At 45.1% G+C, this 17,795-nt stretch overlaps 2 protein-coding genes across 4 annotated transcripts in view; one reads left to right on the top strand and one right to left on the bottom strand.

Moving 5' to 3' along the window:
- Window positions 1-312: 312 nt before the first annotated feature.
- LOC132423889 (major histocompatibility complex class I-related gene protein) lies at window positions 313-10,260 on the bottom strand. Its single transcript, XM_060009735.1, is given in 5 exon segments — window positions 313-413; window positions 1,027-1,054; window positions 1,056-1,075; window positions 1,619-1,894; window positions 10,206-10,260. Coding segments are annotated over 5 exon segments (480 nt in total).
- A 6,904-nt stretch (window positions 10,261-17,164) lies between these two features.
- STX6 (syntaxin 6) overlaps window positions 17,165-17,795 on the top strand; it is a 45,156-nt gene continuing 44,525 nt past the window's right edge. For all 3 annotated transcript variants that reach the window (XM_060035040.1, XM_060035031.1, XM_060035024.1), the window contains exon 1: window positions 17,165-17,410. In XM_060035040.1, the coding sequence (XP_059891023.1) occupies window positions 17,376-17,410 (35 nt within the window). In that variant the 5' untranslated portion in view covers window positions 17,165-17,375. The remainder of the gene's footprint in view (window positions 17,411-17,795) is intronic.

Below are 17,795 nucleotides of genomic sequence, written 5' to 3'. Positions count from 1 at the left end.
GGAAAAAAACAAACCAATGTCACTGTATCTTCTCTGACCCAACTTCTAGGAGGACTGTCCACCTGGACAGGAACTGTACTACTTTGTCGATGTCAGGCAGCACCTATGGAACAGACCACTCTCCTTACAAGCATCATCCGTGGTGTGTGTTCCCTATATGGTGAGAGGGGCGTTCTAGGTCCTGTGATTGCAAAGTGAGGCCCAACCCATTTCTAAATGGAGCTTAGAGTGGCAGGTGCAGAAAATAAAACTCATTGGAGCTGTGGAGAGACAGTCTGTCAACTCCTAGGATCCTTCCACAGGCCTTTCACCTCAGGGCTTCCTTTGCCAGGCTACGACACCAACTCCAGACAGGACAGTGGTGGGGACGATGAACCCAACAGCTTTCATCACCAGAAGCATAGTTTCTGATTCTAAAAGCAAAGCAAATGAGGGAAAATCCACAAGTGCTCCTCCTCTTCTATGTTAACGTTTGGGAACTTTTGTACCTGCGATCATCGGGAAGCCCGACACTATTTTTCGTACTGTCACTTCTTACTTCACAGCTCCGTGGAGAATAGTCTAAAACAGAGGAACAGCAGCTCCCAAAGTATGGTCCGAATGCCCCAAGGGTCCTCAAGACCCAATCAAGGTGTCCATGAGATCTAATTCATGATCTCCCCCCCCCCCCGCTTTTTTTAAACCTCCATCTCACATGGGCACGGTGGAGTTTTCTAGAGGCCACATGATATGAAATGACATCATCACTCTGATAGCAAATGGAATATGTGCTTGTGTTTTCTAGTGTTTAATTTTTTTTTAATGTTTAGTTTGTAATACAGTAGATAGAAACAGATATAACCTAAATAAACAAAAGCTCCTTGGGTTACTCAATAATTTTTTCAAGAGTATAAAGGAGGCTTGAGACCGAAAAGTGAGAGAACCTCTGATTGAACAGACGCATTCTAAAGCACGCAGTGATCCATGCTTCCTGCTCACCCCCTGTCCTCAGTCTCACTCCGCAGACAGCCACAGACCCGTCTCTACCCTGGGAACCCTGAAGAACCATGTGGACATACTCTGACCAGTGGGGGCTCTAGGAAGAAGAAGTTCAAGTTAAACAGAAGTATCTTATGTACTGAGTACTCAGCAACTGCATTTCCCAATTAATTTTCTTCTTTGTAGGAAACATCTAAAACCAAGAATGACCCAGAACCCTGGTTTGCCAACAACAACAAATTCTTTGTGCTAAAGCCAGTTTGAGTAGTTTTCTGTTACCTGCAACCATTAAAATTAAGATGGTTGGGGCTTATCTGGTGGTGCAGTGGTTAAGAATCCACCTGCCAGTGCAGGGGACACAGGTTCGAGCCCTGATCCAGGAAGATCCCACATGCAGTAGAGCAACTAAGCCCATGTGCCGTAACTACCGAGCCTGCACTCTAGAGCCCACAAGAACTGCTGAATGTCGTCAAAATGCTGATAAAAAGTAACTAGGGAAAGTTTTCACGGAGCGTTACAGACCATGATAGTAACAAAATGGATTTCAGAATCGGGTCGCTATAACTTAGATGAGAGGAAGTTACGTATAAAACCATGGGTTCTGAGGATATGAGGACAAGGTGTTCTCCCTCCTCTTTACCTGTCCTTTGTAGGGTACCTTTCCCATACTCCAGAAATCTCTTTAACCAGGCAATACATTCTTCTTCCAGCCAATTCTTTTGATATTGTAGCTCATGCTGACTGGCCTCCCATGCCCGCTTGGTGATGTGAGCCACATTACCCATAGCTATCCAGGAGAGGGTATCTTTACCGAAGATAATGAAATCCTGTCCGTCATATGCATATTGGAGAAACCCCGTGGTGTTTCCATCCTCCAGTAACTCACAGCCAATCATTCTCTGGTAAGGGTGGAAACCCGGGAATACACATGCAGGCAGGAAGGGAGGGGTTGACGTGGGGATGCGGAGGTGGGTGCCCAGGTGACGTGACAGGGGGCATGACTGGAAACATCTTCTACCCCAGAATACATCACTGCACAGGCCTGCCATGGCATCACTGAGTCGCCAGGAGTTTCCTGTGATGTAAGCCCATTGATCTACAGATATCTGCAGAGTACCTACTGCATACAAAAGGAGTATGATAATTCCCTCCTTGGGAGTTATCCTATATTGGGAACAACTAACTGACAAAGTTTTTAGTGCAGTGGAGAAGGGAGAGATATGTGGGAGCCAGAAATATCCTGGGATATCACCCCAGGGTTCAGAGCAGGCACCCCTGCCCCGTGGGCCCTCCCTGGAGGTTGTATCCTGCATGTCAGCGGCGGTGCTGGGCAAGATGGAGGCTGGCTCCCCCAGGCCTGGGCAGAGCATAAGGGTCCCAGTGCCCCTCTGCACTGCGTTGACCTTTTATATCCCACCCCTTTCCCTTCCTGTGTGGGTAGGGAGGCAGCACAGTGGAAACCTCTGAGGTTGGACATAAGATAATCATAGAAGTCTTGGTTCTTATGAAGACAAGAGCCAGGGTAAAGCAGAAGCACAAATTCTATCCCCAGAACGACAGCTGCCATATTCTGCCTTCTATTCTCTTTGTCTTTGTTCACTTCCTACCCTCTTCTCAATCCTAAGGTACTTAAGAACTGGGACAGGACTTCCCTGGTGGTTCAGTGGTTAAGAATCCACCTTCCAATGCAGGGGACACAGGTTCCATCCCTGGTTGGGGAACTAAGATCCCACATACCGCAGGGCAACTAAGCCTGCACACCGCAACTACTGAGCCCACGCACCACAACTAGAGAGAAGCCCGTGCGCCGCAACAGAAAGATTCCCGCCCCACATGCCACAACTAAGACCCGATGCAGCCAAAAGTAAATAAATAAATACAAAAAAAAGCTTTAAAAAAATAAAAAAGAACTGGGACTTACTTTCTTCCCTCCGTATTTCCTACAAGGCCTAGCATAGGGAGCCTAGCCCATGGTAGGTGCTTCGTAAATATTTGTGACTTAAATTGTTGGCAAGGCACTTTATTTCTCTGCTTCAAAGCAATTAAGTATGCTGGAATGAGTATGAATCTATTTAACTTGAACTTATACTTAATTAAAAAAAATTATTTTGGCCTCACCACACGGCTTGTGGGATCTTAGTTCCCCGACCAAGGATCCAACCTGGGGCCCCAGCAGTGAGAGCACCGAGTCCTAACCACTGGACCACCAGGGAATTCCCAGGAGCTTATACTTTAAAAAATACTTTTCATAAAGGGAGCAGAGCTGAAATCTAATTTACATCCAGCCTGGAGTCTGCAAAAGGTGTAATATGGGTGAATCTGCAACCGATTTTGCAAACGGTTCTATTTCTCCACCTCTAGAAAGGTTTTGCAGATGTACAACTGTTTTAAGGCGGAGGCTAAAGGAAGAGCAAGTCAGGAACATTAGTTCTCACACTTTTTTAGTCTCCATCTGAGTAGTCAACAAACATGTGAGTACCGCCTCTGTGCCAGGCGCTGTTCCAGGCCCTGAGCAGACCACAGACAAAACAGATAAAAATGTCTGCCCTTCTGGAGCCTACATCCTAACGGGAGGAGAGGAGGAAGGCAGACAATATAAAATAAATACATATAACATGTTGTTTAAAAAGTGCAATGGGTCTAGAGACTGTCATACAGAGTGAAGTAAGTCAGAAAGAGAAAGACAAATATTGTATATTAACGCATATACGTGGAACCTAGAAAAATAGCACAGATGAACTGGTTTGCAGGGCAGAAATAGAGACACAGATGTAGAGAACAAATGTATGGACACCAAGGGGGGAAAGCGGCGGGGTGGTGGTGGCGGTGGTGTGATGAATTGGGAGATTGGGATTGACATATATACACTAATGTGTATACAATGGATAACTAATAAGAACCTGCTGTATAAAAAAATAAAATAAAATTCAAAAAAAAATGTGCAATGGAGAAAAATTTGCAAAGAGGACTAAGCAATATAATTCTAAACATCAATACTTAGGGAAGACCGCTCCGAGAAGGAGACTTCTGAACAAGTACCTGCAGGGAGTGAGGGAGCCAGGCAGACATGTGGGGACCGCAGTACAGGCAGGGGGGCCTGTACAAAGGCCCTGAAGAGAGGTCAAGCTGGCACACTCCAGCAGCAATAAGGCCTGCGGCTGGAGCTGAAGGGATGAGGGGCAAAGACATAGCTAGGAATGGCTTCCACAGTTACTGATAGCAAAAACCTCATAGAAATCAAATTCCAGGCAAAGAATGGGAGAGAGCAAGGAAGAAAGGATTTAAGAAGAGACTGTGTTATCGACGTGTAGAACTTCCCTTGGAATCTGTATTTCGTTTTATGACATCTGGGGTCTACATGCCTAGTAGATGCCAACAAGCAAAAAAAAAAAAAAAAAGTATTACCAACTTGGGGCATTACTGCTCAATGAATGGGAGGATTTATTCTAAATGAGCATCACTGACATTATCTCCATACATAATATTTACAATTCATGTAATTTCACTTTCTTATAAAAATGTAACTTCATAAAGATTTGCATTATCCAGAGTTTATAAGACGTAAATAGAGAGGCACATGGTCTGCTGCCAATACTAATGCCCTTTTCTCCAACCTCAATCTCAGTCTTATTCCTGGTTTGGGAGCAGTTTTTCTCCACTAGCCAGCCCTGACTTCAAAGGCTGCTCTGCCCCAAAAGGCTGGCCTCCATCTGCCGGTCATCTGCCCGTCCAGCCTCATGCAGCCGTGGCTCTGCTCCAGAACATCACAGCCCTCTCCCCTTCGTTTGCCATGGATACAATTACCCATCTGGTGCGTCCACAGGTATGAGTCACACTTGCTCCTCAGTTGGGCTTCCAAAATGCTACCTCAGCTGTGATGGGAAGTTGGTTGACAGATGTTGAGTCACAGAAAAAATAGGGGAAAGTCCATGGTACCCTTTCTCTCATGTCGCATTAGACCTTGTCATAAGTTATAGCCTATGGATATGTTGCCTGGATGATTCGATTTCTACAAGAACTGTGAAGGCTGTATCATTTGAAAAGACCTGTACTTGGCCATTTTTGATCTACCAACATGGCAATTTCATATGATTCAATCTAACCTTCTGATTCTTCTTGCTGCAATAATTATGAAATTAGGTTTCTCTCTCCCTTTCCATGAACATCAATCCACTCATTGAACTGAACTCTACAATTTTGAATTCGGTCTTCTGTCCAGGCCAGTCAAGTTGCTTCTCAAAGAGCGTTCGCTGCTCTGTCCCAATAGCCTGTGATAGGCATTGCTGAAAATCCTGAACAACACAACCGAACGGCAATCAGACCAAACGCAGTGGTGACTTTACATCCTATATTATGTTCCCTTTAACCTGTAGATTAACTAGTTGGACCGTTTTGACAAAAGGCTGTGAAACACTAGATTATAAAATAATTGATAAAGTGTTTTCAGGTATTCCTCCACGGGGGCAAACACATGGCAGCAGGCAGTTAAGTGCCACAAAAGAGGTACCAATGGGGTGTTCCAGCAGCTAGGAGAGAGATCCTGCTCTCACACAAAGGGATCCACAAGGAGGAGGTAGAAAACCTGCTGTGAAGTTAGGCCTTCTGCGAGCCATGGAGGGCAGCAAAATCTGAATCATAACCCTCAGAACCGCACTTACTTCTTGAGCACATGCCGCCATGTGTTAGTTACCATGCTAAGCCTCTGGTAAGCATGAGTTAACATTTATTCCTCACTGCAACCTTTTGAGTCTTAAAGGTCTTAAAATTCCCATTTTACAGGTGGACCATGGGTGCAGAGAGTTGAAGAAAATTGCCCAAGATCATCCTTAGAATCCATAAGTGGAGGACCCAGGAATTACACTCTGACCTCTCAGGCTAGAAGCCCCTTTGCCTTAGACTGCCCAGCTGATCCGAAGCAGAGGCACTTCCCCATCCCAGGCTGTTTCAGGGTTCTCACCCAGATCACCGTTGCTCTCTCCCGCCCCCTTGTGTCTAGGATGACTCACTGTCCTGGATTTCCCAGTCCCTGGGGACCCCGGCTCCAGCCCTTCCTACAATTGGCTGTGGGTCCCAACTGAATATCCAGTTCGACAAAGTCCCAAATATCTGTTGACCCTCCCAAGTAGCCCGATGCCTTAATGCAGTCAAAATGATTATGATTCCTGGGAACTACTCTCTGGAATTTCAGGCATCCTGGGAATGAGGGGGAGAAGTGGAGGGTGATATTTTTAGTTAAGAGGGCCTTTGGACACTTCTCAAACTATGCAGTGATATAGGTAGTTCTATATGCATCAAGTACTGCCAGTCCCTCTCCTAACAACTCCTCTCACTACAGGAAGTCATCGAGGGCCCGGAAGTGCTGAATGTGACAGTTTGACTCTTTAGCTACTCTTTTGAGGCTACCCTTTGGAGGTTACCAATGTCTCTTTTAAGTTTTATCCTTTTCTGAACTTCCAGTAGGCACAGTCCTAGCTGCTAGGGATACGGCAATGAACACATCAAATCCCTGAGCTCCTTTCTAGAAGGAAGAAAGAGCTCCTTTCTTCTGAGCTCCTTTCTAGAAGGAAGACCTGCAGTAGGTGAAGATATAATACAGGATCAGCTGCTGATAAGAGTTGTGAAGAGTAATAAAGCGGGGAAAGGAAATAAACACACACACACAAATAATAATAAAGTAAAAGGGAAAAAAAGAAAAAAGTTCAAAAAGAGAAAAACAAATTTAAAAAAGAAAAAGGGAAAAAAGCAAGGAAAGGAGGTAGAGTGTGAAGAGGGCTGACCTTTTAGGTAGAGGGACCAGGAAAGGCCTTCCGAGCAGGTGGCATCTGAGCAGAGATGTGAATGAAGTGAGGAAGTGAGTCATAGGAGAAGAACCTTTCAGACGGAACAACAAGCCGGAGTCCTCAAGGAAGTTGCCTGTTCCATGTATTTGAGGAATAGCAAGGAGATCACTGTGGGCCATGTAGAGCTCTGGAGAATGAATGAATGTACCCTGGTGGGTTTTTTTTCCCCAGTACTCTCTGTATACAATGACGACCATATGTTCTCCTATTTCCCAGAAGAATTACATTTTTATGAATTTTATTCTTTTTAAATGATTCATTGAAGTTGTAACAAAATGTGATTTGGTACTTATACTCTTGAAGGGTTTTCCATAATAAATATAAATTTGGCTGTCAGAAAGAATGTCCTCTGTCATCTGTCTCAATTTGGGTTTCAAGTGTTTGAAGAGCCACTTGTTTGATCTTTAACCTAGGCCCCTTCCTTCGAGTCCTTGGCAATCCTTCTGGGGTAACAGGATGACTGAGGTCAATGCGTTTTAGTGAGAATAGACAAATATTGCAACTAGTCAGAAGAAAATCTACAAATTAGTTGCATTTCTCAGATTTAGATAGATTCAATGTCAACCAAGAAGGCCTTAAGGGAGTAAAACAGTATCTTGGAGAAATTTCTACTGCATGTGCCTTGGCAACAGCTCCATGGAAACAGATTGAAGTCTAATAATGTCTATAGCAAATGCCCATATTTTCTCATGTTAACTCTTGGAACTCAAGGTCATTTCTAGGCGGATAATTTGCAAATCTGTCTTCTAATGCTAGCCCAGTTGACAGTTCAGGGGACTTATCCATCATTACTCCTTGTCTGTGAAGGACTTCATCATTCATGAAGCAGATTGATATAGCAGATTGAAATATCCATAGAGTTATGAGTAATATCAAGAGACTGACCTTGGCTTTTTCAGGATGAAACACACAAACCACATATGCCTCTGCAAGAGAGATCCCACGCATGCCCCCGCCCTGATGACACCCACCCATGTCACCAGCTCACCGTCTCCCACAGGCTGAAATGAAGAACAGGAGGAGCTGTAAAGCATGAAACACCTTTCTTTTTCGTACAAATTCTGCAACTAGAATAAACCACAGTTGTGAATTTAGTCATTATTGCTGACCAAGTTCTCTATGGCACACGGCCAGATCACTTCAATTTCTTAGGGACGTCACCTTGGAACATAAATTCCAGGAGGCATTTATTAGGTGCCTATTGGTCACTAGGAAGTACGAGGAAAATAAAGAAGAGAAAAATGAGAAGATCTCTCTTCCTGCCTTTGAGGAGAGGCTTGAAGGAAAGATTTTGGTAAATAGAAAGTTATAGAGCTGTGAGCAGGAGCTATGGAAGTACAAAGGAAAGCACAGTCTACTGCAGGCCATGGAGTCAATGAAATCAACACACTGGAAGTGATGTTGGAGAGATCTTGTCATTGAGCTGTGAACCCCATACACTCTGGTATCTCCTCCCTGCGTTTCCATGCCTAGAAGCTCCTACTCAGGGCTAGCATTAGGCCCAAATATCAAGTAGACCAAGACCTTTTTCATAACCCTGTTTCCCTTCCCTGTCAGCATCCCTCAATGCTCAGAACACTCAGTCAGGATCGTGGCAGGTAACAACCTTCATCCCAGATGAGTCACATGAAGAAACGTTAATGAAGGGACTTCACGCAGAGGTATGAGCAAAGTTACAGGAACAGATGAGGGATAATAGGGCACCCATAAGCTAACAACTATAGGAAGCCATTACCACCCTTAGGGCTGTAGAGACTGGAGGAGCGAATAGTGCTCCTGAGGCCTCATGGGAGCTAGAACCATGAAGAAAGGGCTGTTCAGAGAAAACTGTATTGCAGAGGGACACAGCTACTGCCAGAAACATTAAACAAAGTGGGGAAAGAGGAAGAAGGAAATACCCCAACCTCTCTTTCCTCTGTGACTGCTCTCCTTTCAGCATCTCCCATTGGGTGAACCCGAACAGAAATCAGCCTGCAAGAGAGACTGGGTGATGCCTTCTGTAGCAGTCAGCCTCCCAGGGCACAAGACAGGCCAGAGAAGGATGGAGTGGAAGGAGTCAAAAGGAGAATAGCCAGCACAAAGCGACCTTCCCTGCCCTTTATATATGACTGGTTCTATTTCTCATTCCACCTATTATCGAAGTGCCAAGCGTCCACATCCAGAGGTGCTGTGATATTGTGGAAAAGCCCCGGACTGTAGGCTAAAAGACCTGCATGTACTTCAGACTCTGCTCGTTATGTGAGCTGAGTCCACCTCTCTAGGCCTGGGTCTCCTCATCTGGAAATGGGAATATTTTCTTAGCCTGCCACAAGGGTCAGTTAGACCATTACATGAAAGATTATGTTTAGGGGATACTGTGGTCATATTATTAGAGAGTTCTTTGAGGATTAAATACAGGTAATATATAGGCTTTTTACATTCTAGAAATATCACTCCTTTCCTCTTTTTATCCTCTGTCTCTTACCCTCACCCTCAATCTTTCCCATTTCTGACTTGAACGGTAGGACTTTTTCTGGATTAAGTTTCTATAGAAGCAGGACCTTTGTCTGTCTTGTTCATGGTCATGTCCCCAAAAGTGCTGTCACACAGTAGGTCATCAACCAACATTTGTATAATTAACACACAGATGATTTGAAAGAGCTCCTTCCTGTCATGCTCGTGAATCACTGCCTATGGTGGTGGCCCAGACTGAGATGGAGACATTGCCCGGCAGCCATCTGGGAGTGCTGGCCCCTCGCTGGGAAAGCAGTTGCTTAGGGCAGAGAAGCCTGGTGCTTCCAGCCCACAGGTCTTTTGGTGTATTGCAGGCAACAGAAAGCAACTGCTTCCCCAGTAACATAGGCTCCCTAAACAATGAAAAACTCCTTCTACTCAGTTGATGTCTCTTACACCTAGTAAACAAGTCCAGAACCATGGTTTTATCTTTCTGGGATCTTGTGTTACAGGTTGGGATTGTGGTGAAGAGGAAAAACAAGTAAACCTGAACAATGGATCTGCTCAACTGTTTAATGGCCCTGAAACTCTGACCACATCCTCATGAGACTTACCAAGCTAGTAGAGAGGAAAAACAAAAGTAAAAGAAAAGACATGAACAGAAAAGAAAGGGAGCAATGCTCAGAAGGGAAGTAGGAAGTGAGGAAGTTACCCAGAGGGTCTTTCCGGAATGGCTTCCAACCCCTCAGAAGGCAGGTGACATCAAAATCCTACACACGTGAACTGGAAAACTGTACAGCTAGTCCAACCCTCTGACAAGTCCGGGGTTTAATAAACACAATTTTCTGCCCCTGGCTTCTTAATCATCTCACCAGAAGTTTTAAGAAGACAAGCTCTTTCCCTGAGGCTGCCTCGGCTGAGGAGTTCAGAGCAAAGAGAACTTGGGGTGCTCACGAGCATCACTGTGCATCACTGCTAATGCAATGATGAGAGGTAACAGGAGCACCATCAGCCCCTCTAGAATCCTTCTCTTTCCGATTCTTTTAACCAAAACACTGACAGGTCCCTGCTGATCTTTCAAGAACCTATACTCTACCGGCTCTTGAGTGATTCAGCAACTGAGTGACACTCGGCGTTCTCTCCCAGTAAAAACAGGGGAAATAGTTAGTGTCATCAGATGCTAGGTAGAATAGAGAGAGAGAGGGAAAACAAAAGCACTGCCTGCTTTCGGCAGTGGCCTTTAAACCTTTGTTGGTCTCAGACACTGCTTGCTTTTTGCTGTTCCTGTCTTGACCCTGTTCCCAACTTTCGAATATTTATGGAACACAATTATGGGAAAGACACAAGGAACACAAAGAGTAATCATATCTGGTCCCCCAGGAGGCTCAAAATAAAAAGAAGTCTTTGCTTATTCCCTGGAGCTTAGAGTTCTCCCAAGGTCCATGAGAAAGAGTCACACAAAGTTCCCAGGACTTGCCCTGGCTTCCTATAATGCTTCAGTCCTTATGTCTGATATAATATGTATCATGTAGACTGTCCTGACATTTTTAGCTTAGGCCTATCTTCCCTGCTGCTCTAGCACCCAGCCCAATAGCTCAAAAAAATGCTCGTTGAATAAAGGAGAGGTAGAAAAAAGCCTAAAAGAAGATTCTGAGGGGCAGCTAGCTTGGCTTGCTTGATTAGCAAACCTCAGCGCCAAGCCACGGCTGCATTGTCATCACGAGAGCACGGAGGAGTTGGGAGACAGAAGCTTAAGCTTGTTCAGGGAGTTGGAGGACAGGCCCAGACAAGAAAGAGGAAGTAGGGGTAAGTGGGAGAGATGAGTGGAGGCAAGGCCACCAGGCAGGCTGGCTTCAGCTCCGGCTCAGGGACCGGGGCTCGCATCCCGGCTACTGGACCTTGCGCAGAATCCCAAATTGTGCTGAGGCTCAGTTTCCTCAACTTCAGAAACAAATCCTGGCATATATTTCACAAGGCTTGTTGAAGAATTAGATGAGGCTCTGTTTACAATGTACCAGATAGGTAGGAGAACATACTAGTTTCCTTCTGCAGCAGGCTGAATAATGCCCCCATCCTCACCCCAAAGATCTCCACATCCTAATCTCTAGAACGTGTGAATATCTTACCTTACGTGGCAAAAGGGACTTAGCAGATAAGATTAAATTAAAAATCATGAGATGCGGAGATTATCCAGGCTTATCTGGTGGGTCCAATCACAAGGATCTTATAAGAGGGAGGCAAACAGTGTCTAGAACTGGAAACAGAAGGAACAGATTCTCCACTAGAGCCTCCAGAAGAAATGCAACCCTGCCATCACTTTATTTATTTATTTATTTATTTTAACATCTTTATTGGAGTATAATTGCTTTACAGTGGTGTGTTAGTTTCTGCTTTATAACAAATTGAATCAGCTATACGTATACATATATCCCCATATCCCCTCCCTCTTACGTCTCCCTCCCACCCTGCCTATCCCACCTCTCTAGGTGGTCACAAAGCACCGAGCTGATCTCCCTGTGCTATCCTGCCATCACGTTAATTTTAGCCCATGAGACCCACTTTTGGACTTCTGACCCCCAGAATTATAAGAGAATAAATTTATGATGTTTTAGGGCACTTAGTTTGTAGTAATTTTGTTATAGCAGCAACAGGAAACTATACATCTTCCATTTCCCAAAAGAAAAAAAGAAGACAATAATGAAATTAATATTTGACACCTTCTCAGCATCTCCTAGCACCTTCTCTTCTCAGATCTTTGTATTTCTTTCTTCCTTTCTTTCCTCTTTCACTTCTTTGTTCTTCCCTTAACTCTTGTGCCACTCCCAGAGACCCCAATAGTCCCAGAGATCTCTCACTAGCACTGGAGTTCCATGGCAGTGTATTTATTTGTTCCTTTGAATTTCTGTTCGTATCTTGTTCCAAAACTGCATACTGTACTGCAGTCTGCAGCATTTACATTAAAAAGTGGGCATGATGACCACACTTTTTAAAGTCATATTATCTTAAGTGCAAATTAGCAAAAACCATCCAGAAGGGAATTCCCTGGCAGTCCAGTGGTTAGGACTCAGCCCTTTCACTCCTGAGGCCCCGGTTCAATCCCTGGTTTGGGAAGTATGATCTCACAAGCTGGGCTGAGTGGCCAAAAATAAATAAATAAAATAATAATAATAATAAATAAGAAACAAACAAAATCCAGAAAACTTCAAAATACACCAAAAACTCAGAGTACTAAGATAAAAATCACTCCTCAGAGAAAGCCACTGTTAACATTTTAGTATGTGTCTTTTCAGTGCTTTTGCTATGACTATATACATATACAAACACACTTTGGGAGGTTCATTTTACCAAAACAAGGTTTCACATCCTAACATTATTTGGTAATTTATTTTTCACTTAACAATTTCCCAATACCAACGTGCAATTTTTTTTTTTTTTTGGTACGCGGGCCTCTCACTGTTGGCGCCTCTCCCGTTGCGGAGCACAGGCTCCGGACGCGCAGGCTCAGCGGCCATGGCTCACGGGCCCAGCCGCTCCGCGGCACGTGGGATCTTCCCGGACCGGGGCACGAACCCGTGTCCCCTGCATCGGCAGGCGGACTCTCAACAACTGCGCCACCAGGGAAGCCCCAACATGCATTTTTTATGGTATAGCTTTAATAGTCCTTAAGTTTTTAAATAAATAGATTTGATAACAGTCAAGATCTTAAAGGACAAGTGAAGACTGCTCGACTAAGCTGGGAAGCATTGAAGTGGGGAGCATCCTGTGCACGCTCCTTGGGAACTAGCTCTACCTCTGAGCAGCTGACTATCCTTGAATCTCAAGTTGTATTTTTCAGAGTGGCTTGTGTTTATCTTGTTTACTACGGATCCCTCTAATTATGTCTTTGGCTTTTTAATACCTGCTTTATTATATATATCTTAAGGCCCTTCTGAAGAATCTGACCCATTTGCAAATGGAACAAGTCATCCTCAAAAACCAAAAGGCAAATTATTAAGTTAGCAAAAGGGTCTTATTTGTTAAATATATTGTTTTCAATATACCGTAATTTTTTTTATCATGTTCAATAAGTAGTTTCCTCTGGGCTGTTTTAAAAAATTCAGTAGGGGTGTGTGTGAGTGTGTGTGTGAGTGTGTGTGTGTGTGTGTGTGTGTGTGTGTGTGTGTGCTTATGTGCACATGCATGTCTGTGAAATCTGATTTGAGCCACTTTCTGTGCTTAGGTAAAATCCATTCACCAGGGCTTCCTGGAGCCTGTGCTCCACGATGGGAGAGGCCACAACAGTGAGAGGCCCACGTACCGCAAAAAAAAAAAAAAATCCATTCACCAATTTTGGGGCAAGGCTAGCCCTTATACAAATCGGCAGGAGAGTACTGTAACAAAGAACATGGGTTTAGGAGTCAGACAAACTTATTTTCAAATAGGGCTCTCACTGCCTGCCTATGAGACCTTGGGCAAATTATTAACCTCTCTAAGCCTCAGATTTCTTGTGGAAAATGGGGATAAGAAGCAGAGCTGTTGTGAGAATTCAATGAAATCAGCAGTGGTGGAACCAAGAGGTGACTTTTCACTTGGGACTTTAGAGCACCACTATCATGCACATATAATCATGGTCCCAAATAAACCCCAAATTTAAGAAAATACAGTGGGTCTGCCATGCAACCTCAGTTCAAGCCTCCTAGCCCTGTTGTCCAAACAAGTTACATTCTAAAACCTGCCCCATGTAGAAATTTTGGAGCCACTTCTGAAGAGTATGCATGTATGTTGCTTAGCATAGTGTATATTACTTAGCACAGTGTATATTGCTTAGCACAGTGTATATTGCTTAGCACAAACTTACATAGTAAGTAAATGCTAGCAATTGCTATTACTATTATCGTTATTCACTAGTTTACCAAGAGAAATTGTGATTTTTCCTCCCCTGTGCACTAACAAATTCATAGAGGAGGGTAAAGTCATACCTGCCCTTCTACGATGGTTCAAATTCACTGTTATGTCAAGAAGTTCACTGAATTCCAATAGAGTATTTTAACTTTTAGTACTCACTAATATCCATTCATTCATACACTTCTAACTTGAGTTATTCTAAAAAGGATTTAAAATTGCTAACCTTTGATGTACTTTTGCATATGTCGTCACTTGGCTTTCTCACTTATCTTTCTTCAATTTTTCTTTTCTTTTTTACTTTTTATATTTCTGATTATCCAAGTAAATAGTCCATTGTAGAAAACAGCCAAACTTTAAGTACATTTTCTTTTTCCTATGTATAAAAAATTTCTATGCATAAAACTGTTTCTATATATAAAAATGAACAGAATTGAAATCATATATATACAATATTGTCTTGCTACTTTCAATACACGTCATTACACACTTTTAAACAGTTTTAGCGACCATCAGATGAATGTCCCATAAATTTTTAGTCACTTCCTTGTGTTGGATATATAGATTGACTAAAATTGGTTTATTTTAATCCAGTGTGTAGATAAGGGTGGAGGTGATGGTAACAACTAAGGCAAAGAGAGAAAACATGACCAGTATGTGGATATTTCCTGTGGCTGGTGCTGGGAAATGTAGACAGCCATGGCCAAGTCAATGGATGCCAACAAGAGCAAGTGTCTTCTGGAGTGTTCCAGGAAAGAACATGTATCTCAGGGCTTTTAAAAGATTGGGATAATAATTCACCATGTCCCCAGATTTTGCCTCTAAAGTATTTCTCAAATGTATCCCTCCTTTCCGTCCTCCAGTGAGCTTATTTCAGGACACCCTCATCCCTCCTCTGGATGATGACCTCCTAGCTGACCTTTCAGCCATTGCTGCACCTGTGTCAAATGCCAGTATTATCCTGTCAATTCCCTCAGCTGCCATGATCTATAGTACAGTGTCCACGGTTCTTAACAGCACAATCAAGGACCCCCCAATAAACTGGCCCTGCCCTTTTCCAGCCTTAGTTCCTGTGGCCACAGTCCCATTCCTTCCATTCCGGCAATGCCCCCTGCTGTGGCTCGCCCCACCCCCCCACCCCACCCCCCAGGCTGCCCTGCTGTCTCCAGGCTGGGCTGTTTCTGTGGCAACATTGTGTAACTGGCTTGGCTCTCCCACCAGTCTGAGAGCTCCTTGAAGTCAAGGACCAAGCCTGTATATCTGTGTGTCCTCAGTGCCTAGCACACAGTAAGAATACAACACGTGCCAGCACTGTTCTAAGCACTTCTCAGACACTGATTCATTTAATCCTGATGACACTCTCTATGAGGAAGGTGTTATTATAGTATCCATTTCATAGTTGAGGACAATGAGAGACTAAGCTTGCCCAAGACACAACAGTCAGGAAGTAGCAGAATTAGGATTTGAACTCAGGTAATCTGTCTGCAACTATGGCCCTTAATCACAACTCTCATCTTCTCGATTTCTGTGTGTTTATTGAATGAATGAAAGATGATCCCTTTTCAGTTCCCCAACTCAATATGTTCAGAACCAAAACAGTTCTCTTCCAACAGCTTCTTTGTTCCCCCATACCTGACCTCCACTGCTCCTCCAGGGTCTCAGAGAAGACTGGAGTCTTTGGCTTTCACCTCTCTCCTCCTTAACCCTATTCAGTCTTTCGTCATGTCTAGGTGTTTTGTTTTTCCTTGGAAACATCTATCAGATTCTCCCCACAATTGCTGTCATCCTAGTCTGGTTTTCACCCCTTCAGACTAGATGACCACAGTAGCTTCTGGACTGGTTTCCCTGACTTCACTGCCTCACTCTGCTGGGGCTTTGGGGTTTCCATGCATTTCAAATTAACCTTCACAACAGTCCATGACCTAAATATTATGATCCATGTTTTATATATGAGGAACTGAATAATAGAACTCAGGTTCAAACAGGGTTTGTCTGGCTTTGAGCACTCTCCCATCTCCAAAAAGACTGGTGACTTTAAGCAAGTCACTTAACATTCCAAGAGCTTCAGACTTCTCACTCGTAAAATGGGGATAACAACAGTAATTACCTCATTGTGAGTGCAACGGAATAACTTAGCACAGTGCTTGACATACAGGAAGTGCTCAATGATAATCAGCAATTAAAGTTCAAAAACCCCACAGCATATCTAGCATATACGTTTGATAACTGTTCTGACCAAAATGCTTTCTGGAATCGCTTTTGAACCATTTAGCCTGGAAGAGGTTGCTATACCTGGCCCTTTCTTTGTCCCTCAAAAGTTCTCTCTCTTGGGAAGCACCGTATGCTGTATGAAAAGAACGCACAGCAAAAGAAAACACACCCCAGTCTGGTAGACAGTGCACAGATTCTCTGGCTCTGCCCTGTCTAGGTTGTGTGAGCACAGGAAATCTTGAAACCTCTCTGAAATTCTCCCATCTACTAAATGGGAATGGTAATACCGCCCCCCGCCCCAAGAATATTGAGATAATGCACATACAACCTTCAGCGCATTGCTGGATATAGTAAGACCTTCATAAAGGAGTTGTTCAATATTATCATAGTCAGATAATGTATACGAGCACGCTTTATTGTAAGTCGAGGACGAGATGGATTTCTAAATCAACATGTTATCAAAAATCAAGTATCAAAAGTAGAGGAAAGGTGAAAGGATTGTGCAAAGCAGGTACTACGGCGTATCTAGGAAACCCGACAGCCTTTCCCGCAAGGGAACAAGCAGCTCCTCCCCCTTGAATCCTGAGGGTCTAGGCGAGAGAAGACCCGCCCTCCCCCACCACCCCCAGAGCCCCGTCTCCAGGGTCTTGTGACAAGGTGCCCATGCCCCGCCGACAAGGGGCGGGACCGGGTCTGGTCACGTGAGCATGGGTGCGGAAGTGGTGCGGCGGACGGCGTTCGTGACTGGCGGACGCTGAGCAACCCGGGGGCGGAGCCAGGCGGCCGGACGCGCTGGGAGGAGCCGGGGGAGGGGGCGGCCGCGGGGCCGGGCAACAGAGTCAGGGATTCGGTCTGCGGTGCCGACCAAGTGCTGGACCCGCGGCGGGCCAGTGCACCCCGGCCTGCGCGCGCAGAGGCTCCGGGTCCCTCAGGCCGAGGCGCCGGCGGCCGCGCGAGGCGGGTGGGGTGGGCAGCGTTCGCCGGGCGCGCTGTGCGCGGAGCAAGCGTGAGGCGGCCGGGGGCCGGGACGCCATGTCCATGGAGGACCCCTTCTTTGTGGTGAAAGGGTGAGTGTCGCCGAGGGCTCCACTGGAGGAGGAGGTGGTCGTGCTGCCTGCCCGCACCTCCCCGCTCTCCTCGCTGTAGGGGGATGGGAGGCAGGTAGAGGCTGGCGAGGGGACAGTGGGGACGACTTAGCCTTGAGGGCCATGATCAAGCGTCCAGAGACATCCCCTCCCCGTCCTACCTGGACTTTGAAACCCGTGACCCCAATTAAGCCCCTGGGTAGGGGGTCCCCGTTGGCCTGTGCGCTGCCCTACAACTTATTTGGAGGGGTGGAGGGGTTCAGCAGCTCTGCAGGTGGGAAGGGAGACAGGCGTCCCAGACCAAACTACAGCTGTAGTGGAGAACGGGGCCCTGCTTCGAAGGGGGAAAAACAGCATCTGGGCAGGA

This window comes from Delphinus delphis, chromosome 1 (genome assembly GCF_949987515.2).
Source record: "Delphinus delphis chromosome 1, mDelDel1.2, whole genome shotgun sequence".
In the NCBI taxonomy this organism is placed as follows: domain Eukaryota; kingdom Metazoa; phylum Chordata; class Mammalia; order Artiodactyla; family Delphinidae; genus Delphinus; species Delphinus delphis.
Note: the sequence above shows the minus strand (reverse complement) of the source record. Positions and strands in the feature narration are given on the sequence as shown.